We start from the raw sequence: 7,617 nt of genomic DNA on the forward strand, positions 1-7,617 counted from the left end.
CTGTTCCAAAAGGGGGCGTCGACCTCATTCTAGTATCACTACCCTCGCCCCCAATAGCACACACCCATCCTGCACACTCAGCTCCTGTTGTCTCTGTCTGTAGGGCTGAAAATTAGGATGCTGCGTAGTGGGCCATCCTCTCAAAGCATACTCACGCACTCTGGAGAGTATGGGATCTTTGGTTGTCCATCTTTGCAGCTGCTCAGATGTCATCACGCCCTCCTGGTCCTGATCTACCATCAACACTTGGTCCTCAGCTGCTACCTCTTTAGGGAGGTTCTCTGGAAGAGGGAGACGACTCAGACCATCAGCATTACTGTTATTTTTGCCTTCTCTGTATTTAATGACATACTCATAGGCTCTTAATAACACCGCCCATCGCATGATCCTCTGTGACGCCATCTGGGGGACGGCCTTCAACTCATGGAACAAACTTATCAATGGCTTATGATCTGTGATAATCATGAACTTCCTGCCGTACAGGTACTTATGAAATCCTTCTTTATCCAGCTGTGAGTAGTTCTTTGCTGCTGCATTCAGGGTACGTGATGCAAACCCAATGGGTTTTTCCTGACCATCTGGCATGCGGTGAGCTAGTACTGCTCCCATTCCATAGGGGGACGCATCGCAAGAAAGAATTAAATCTTTTTGCTCATCATAGTGTACCAATACACTGCTTGACTGCAACAGTTCCTTTGATTTGCAGAAAACCTTCTCCTGTGCTGGTCCCCAACACCATGGTTCCCCCTTTCTCAGAAGCTTGTGCAGTAGGGCCAACAGTGTGGACAAGTTTGGCAAGAACTTATTATAGAAGTTCAACATCCCCAAATAAGCTTTGAGCTCTGTCACTGATTTTGGGGGTGGCGCCTCCTGCACTGCTTTCACTTTTGCTGGCACTGGATGTAAACCGGTCTTATCCACCCGATGTCCTAAAAATGTCACTTCCTTCTCCATGAATTGACATTTGCTCCTTTTTAAGCGCAGGCCCACCTCCTCCAAGCGCTGCAGCACTCCATCCAGTGTTTGAAGATGTTCTTTGTCATTCTTTCCCGTCAGGATGATGTCATCCAGATACACTGCGACATTGGTCAGACCTTGCAACACACTCTCTCTACATGGTGCGCTGAAAAATGGCAGGACTTGAACTCACACCAAATGGCAACCTGGTGTATGTAAACAAACCCCTGTGTGTGTTCACTGTGACATACTTTCTAGATTCCTCATCAAGTACAACCTGTTGATATGCATGACTCATATCTAACTTGGTGTATTTTTCTCCTCCCGCCAGCCCCGCTATCATGTCCTCCATTCGTGGAATATTGTTCTACAGGCGACACCTTGTTAACAGTCAGTTTGTAGTCACCACAAATTCTGGCGCTGGAGTTTGGCTTTAGTATGGGTACGATGGGTGTGGCCCACTCTGAGAATTTCACTGGTTGGATGATCTTCTCCTCCAACAGTCTCTCCAGTTCCTGCTCCACTTTCTTTTTCATAGCAAACGGAACTGATCGGGGCTTATAGAAGCACGGTTTGGCATCACTGGTGACATGTATCTTTGCTGCAAACCCCTTCAGCGTTCCCAACTCGTCCTTAAACACTGTTTCGTGTCTGGCCAGTATCTGCTGTAAGGCATCATCTCTGCCTTCTATCTTATGTACAGGTTGCCAGTCTAATTGGAGGGCCTTAATCCATCCCCGACCCATCAATCTAGTTCCAGCCCTTTCAACCACCACCACATCCAGTTTTTTTTTACTGTCTCTGAATTCCACCTGCACTTGGGCTGCTCCCCACACGGGTACCTTGTGGCCTCCATACATTCTCAGTTTGATTCCACACTTGCTTACTTTGGGCGCATTACTGCCTTCAAAAAGTTTTTTAAATGACTCCTTCGACATGATAGTGTAGCCACAGCCTGTATCTACTTCAAATGTCACATTCTGTCCATTTACTTTTAGCTTCTGTCTGATTGGTTCCCCCCTTTGGGATGCTAATCTCCTCATGCACATTATACATAGTCACACTTGCCTTTATGTGGTGCATTTCAGCTCCTTCTTCCTCACTCTCCACATTCTCCTCTTCCAAGAAATGGGCTTGTTTACCTTGTCTGCCACGCCCTCCTTTTTGTTCCATTTTCATTCGGCAGACCCTTTTTATGTGTCCCACCTTTCCACAGTTGTGGCATTTTTCTGAAACAAACCTGCAGTCCTTGGCCACATGATTTAGCCCTCCACATCTGTAGCACTTCCTGACAACCTGTTGTGACGTCGAGCCGCCGTCCTCCGTCTTGTTCACCGCTCCTAATCCTTTAGTGAATCGCGACTGTTCCGTCATGCTCTTCAAATCCACAATGTCTCTGTTAGCAGCCTCCAATGCTTGAGCAAACTTCAGCGCCTTTTCAAATGTTGGCGAATCCTCTGCTAACTATCTGCGCTGTATCCTGTCGTCGCTTATTCCACATACTAAACGATCCCGCAGCATCACCGTCAGGGAGTCTCCAAAGTTGCAGTGCTGTGCGAGCTTCCTCAGCTCCGCTACATAATCGCCCACACTTTCCTCTGGCCTTCTTTTCTGTGTGTTAAACTTCCACCGCTGCACAATTTCACTCGGCTTAGGGTGAAAATGATTGTTCAACAATCCCACCAACTCAGTATAAGAATGATCCCCTGGCTTGACCGGACTGAGTAGGTTCCTAATCAGGGCATAGGTCTGTGCGCCCACGCAACTCAACAGTACCGCTCGCTTCTTCTCCTCCTCCTTAATATCATTCGCCACAAAGAAGTAATAATAATAATAATGGATTGGATTTATATAGCGCTTTTCAAGGCACCCAAAGCACATTACAATGCCACTCTTCATTCACTCTCACATTCACACACTGGTGGAGGCAGCTACAGTTGTAGCCACAGCTGCCCTGGAGCAGACTGACAGAAGCGAGGCTGCCATATCGCGCCATCGGCCCCTCTGGCCAACACCAGTAGGCGGTAGGGTAAAGTGTCTTACCCAAGGACACAACGACCAGGGAAGAGAGCACGGGGATCGAACCGGTGGCCTTCCGGTTACAGATACGCTTCCCAACCCCCTGAGCCACGGTCACCCCAAGTAATCCAAAATCTCACAATATTCCTCCCAGGATTGTAGCTCGCTGTTGAACGGTGCCACCGAGCCCAAAGTGGTAGCCATTATTCAACACCAAGGGTTACGCTCCGCTTCCAACAGATGCTAGCGCTGTACCACTTGCCAACCTCACTTCATAAGTCACTTATCACGGTGTAACTTCACAGCAACACCTGGCTTTTACCCTCGTCGCCATATGTGATATCCTAGGACTAAGGAACCACGGAGACAATGTTTAACTCACAGTTACTTTTTTATTGAGAGGGGCCGGGGCATGCACCCCACAGACTGAAAACTCTCCAACAACTGTTGCCCCGTGGTGGACAAATCCCTGCCACAACATAACAGACGCCCAGATCTGCACTCCAAATACAAACAGACTAAAGGTGTTTCCTTCAGAAACAAAGACAATATTTACAAAGATCTCACAGGTAAATTGTGAGCGATCACAGCAGCATCTCATCCTGACTAACAGCTTTTAGATGCAGGGAGAGCGTCGTGGTTCAGAGGTGGTTCAGCAGATGATGAAGGCCTTTCTGTTGCATTGTGTAGTGCTGTGGATGCCATGATGGTTGACTGGGTCTGCTTCTACTGAACTCACAAACACTTCTGAGGTATTTACACCTGAAGCCTCATTTAATGTGAGTCAGAAACAAACGGCTCACCTGTGATTAATGGATGTTTCCCTGCATTTATATTTTCACACAGTTTATTTCTTACAGCAGGAAAACTGAACAGAATGTATGTAAGAGGTTAGAGTGAGGATGACGTCACTTCATACAGAAAATACATGTTTGTCTGTTTTGATGATGAAGGACTTCTTTAGCTCTGTAAACAGCTACACTTGAGAGGACAGAGGTGATTTCATGGATAAATAACAATGTGTTTATCAGCTTTCATCATCGCAGTGCAGACGTGACGTCAGATCTATCAAAGTGAAGGCCGTCTCTCTGATGACGTCACAGAGCAGAGTCGTTCTGTCCAATAAAGGATCTCAGATCAGCTGCTGCCATCTTGTGGCCACAGTTGGTTACTGTCTCTGAAAGTTGTCTCATGTTTCCTGTTTTCCTGTTAACAAAGGCTGGAGCTCATCATGCTGAGAGGGCAGCAGCATTTTTTTGGCTCTTCACACATGTTCATTATATTCTGATGATCCTGGATGGAGACAAACTACAGATAAGTGTGTTCAGCCCAACTAGTTGATCTCATTACAGCAGTTTGATGTTTCCCTTTGAATCCCCCTGAAGATCCTGACAGTGAAGCACGTACATAATACTCCAGCCTTTCAACTCTGAGCTTATTTAGTTCTATTAATACACTGAAATCTCATTTGTGTCATGAAGAAAGTCTTTAATCAAACAGAATTCAAAGATCAGAAACATTTCATATATGGAGTTAAACATGAATCATTGTTTCAACAATAGATTTATTGTTGTCATAAACAGACAAGAAGACAACAACAAACTGCTCCTCCCATTCAACACATGTCAGTCCATATCCCAGCAAACTAAATCATCTCCATTTACACATCAAATAGAAACATGAATCACTTGTAATGATTAGAAACTTGATAGAATTTCAAATCTAGTTTGGGGAGTCATTCAGTGAGAAACAGTGAAATGATTTTCCATGTGAAAAGGTGGACAGCAGAAACAGAAAGAAACAGTGAGAACTAAAAGAGAAACAAAGAGCTTTGGAACAACGAGGCAGCAGGAGGACAGCTGCAGTTTAACAGCTTCAATTCACTGACAGGAAACAACATTAGAAACATCATCATCCTCAACTCATCTGCTGCACTGACACTGACACCTTCAACGGACACACCTTCACTTCATCAATAGTGTAAATATATGGAAACATCTTCTCAGTGAAAGTGTGTGTGAAGGTGTGTATGTGTGTGTCAGTGTCAGGATCAGAGAACGACAGCTTTCCTCTGTTCCAGTCCAGATTCACTCTGATCCTCTGGAGCTTCTTCTGGACTGAGAGAACAGTGAAACCAGCTGATGGTGAGAGTGCTGAGTATTTACCTTCATCAAACCATATTGTCCATAATCGAGAGTTTATGTCTCCCTTTCTCTGCACAGACTCTTCTAACACACCCAGTAACCACACTGTACTGTCTCCAACTTCAACATCCCAGCTGTGAGTCCCTGAGTTAAAGCCCTCAGAGCCCAGGACAGAGCTGTATGAATGAATCCTCTCTGGATTATCAGGAAGCTGCTGCCTCTTTCCTCCTCTCACACTGGTCAGATCTTCAGACAGGATGAGGTCTGCATGAGCAGTGTTTGGGTCCAGAATGAGAGGAGTGTAGGAGACCATGTCCTTCATGTTGTTCCAGATGTTGAAGGTCAGGTTGCCCAGGTGTTTGGCCTGGTCTATCAGAGCTCCTGAGGGCAGCTGTGGATCATCCAGCAGGGGGCAGCGCTGGACTCTTTCCACTGCAGCCTTGTAGTTGTGCAGGAATGAGACGTCTTCAGCTCTCAGCTCCTCCTCTGTGGCTCTGACTGTGTCTGAAAGAGCTGCTATCTCTCTGCTCAGAGCCTCCATCTTCTCCTTCATCATCCCACTCTTCTGCTCCTCTTCCTCCCTCAGTGCAGCCAGCCTGGCCTCCTCTTCCTCTGCTAGAAACTGGTGAAGCTTCTTAAACTGCTCCTTAATCTGCCTCTCTGTGTGTCGGGCCTGGACCTTAATGTGTTCTGCTGTTTGATCAAACTTCACTTGAACTTCTTCACAAACCTTTAACTTCTTCTTTAAGGGCTCCAGAGTTTCCTGAAGTTCCTTCTTGTGTTGTTGTGCAGCTTCATCGATGGGTCTGAATCTGTGATTGGTGTGTTTTTCTGAGTCTCTGCAGACGACACACACTGGCTGCTGATGGTCCAGACAGAAGAGTTTGAGTTTCTCAGAGTGCAGACTGCAGAGAGCCTCTGAAGCTCTCTGATCTCTCTCCTGTAAGAACGACTCACACAGGTTCTTTAAAGCCAGACTTAAAGGTGGATCATCCTTTGAAGATCTTCTCTTACAAACTGGACACTCGTGTGTTGGTCTCTCTCTCCACCATCTCTTCAGACAGTCTTTACAGAAGCTGTGGCTACATGACAGAAGAACAGGATCTCTGAAGACCTCCTGACAGACCGGACAGCAGAGATCCTCCTCTGATCTGGAAGCCATTGAGTCTGTGAGTGAAGCTGAAAACAGCAGACAGGAAGTACAGTCAGTCCTGGCTCCCCTCCCTCCTCTACCACCTTCACTGAAACTTCCTTTGAGTCGTGTTTTTGCTCAAACTCACATTCAGTGTGTGGAGCGTCAGCAGCTTGAAGCAGCAGTGTTGGAGTTTTCCACTTTTCTCTCCTGTAGCTGGACTCACTCAGAGGAAGCTGCTAGTTTGGTTGTTTCAGTCCAAAGTTCAGACATCAGCCTGCCAGAATCTGGAGCAGCTGTGTGGTGCTGTCATGGCAATAAGGATCCAAATCTGTGGGGATGTTTCCAGCAGGGGTTATAACCTGCAGTCAGCAAGGTGTGCCTAATAAAGTGGCAGTGTTTATGTCACAGTGCAGCACCATCAGAAAATGGTGGTTTACATCTCTGTTACAGGAAACATGAAGAGTTAAAACACAAGAGAAGAAAATCTAAATGTTACACAAAGAAGATAAAAGAACTAAACTTCATAAAAACTTCACAAATGATGCTTTAAATGAAAAATAAATCCCTGTAAATAATTCAACAGGTCACATATTAGAACCACCTTAACTAAACTCTGTAGCCGGTCACTGTGGTTTGTCCCAGCAGCTCTTAGGAAACAAACTGCTAACTTCAGTGTCAGCACACACTGTTAGTAAACTATGCAACACTGAATTCAGGTTTCAGTTGTGTTAAGTTGTGAAGTTGTGATTAAAGTGTTCTTACTGACACAGGTAGGATGGTCAGGCGTCCTCTGTTCCTTCAGCGTTCATGAACTGTCACTTATAAAATGCTCCCAAACATCAACTACACTCAATAACTAAACGTGTGCAGGTTAAAGTGATGGACGCTGTGATATCCTAGAACTAAGGAACCACGGAGACCATGTTTAACTCACAGTTACTTCTTTATTGAGAGGGGCCGGGGCATCCACCCCACAGACTGAAAACTCTCCAACAACTGTTGCCCCCTGGTGAACAAATCCCTGCCACAACATAACATTCCTCCCCCCTTAAACTCAAATTACTCTGTAGTTTTAATCACTACAGAAAATACCCATAAACAAAAACTTCACTTTTATAAAAATGCAACAACCCCGTCCCCAGCCTTTATTGAAATTTCACTCCGTAATAATGAACCTTTAGTCCAACAGTCTTAGGTTAACCTATAACAGTTCACCGTAATCTCCTTCTTATTATCGTAATCACAGCACAAAGTCTCTCAGGTGCTCTGGCGGTCTCTTGGTTCTTTGCGATTGCCGTAACCCAGTGGCAGGTGATTCCTGTGAATCACTACTCTCCATATGTGGCTTCACCACTGGTGTAA

General features: G+C 45.7%; 1 protein-coding gene across 1 annotated transcript; it reads right to left on the reverse strand.

Annotated features, from left to right (window-relative positions):
- Positions 1-4,431: 4,431 nt before the first annotated feature.
- LOC148103292 (nuclear factor 7, ovary-like) lies at positions 4,432-6,467 on the reverse strand. The gene is made up of 2 exons (XM_087831947.1): positions 6,401-6,467; positions 4,432-6,299 (listed from the first exon to the last, which is right to left on the reverse strand). Exon 2 carries the CDS (start codon positions 6,280-6,282, stop codon positions 4,894-4,896), a length of 1,389 nt encoding a protein of 462 aa, XP_087688073.1. The 5' UTR covers positions 6,283-6,299; positions 6,401-6,467; the 3' UTR covers positions 4,432-4,893.
- Positions 6,468-7,617: the final 1,150 nt, after the last annotated feature.

The sequence above is a fragment of the Neolamprologus brichardi genome, chromosome 3 (assembly GCF_056152115.1).
Source record: "Neolamprologus brichardi isolate AB-2024 chromosome 3, ASM5615211v1, whole genome shotgun sequence".
NCBI classification, from domain to species: Eukaryota; Metazoa; Chordata; class Actinopteri; order Cichliformes; family Cichlidae; genus Neolamprologus; species Neolamprologus brichardi.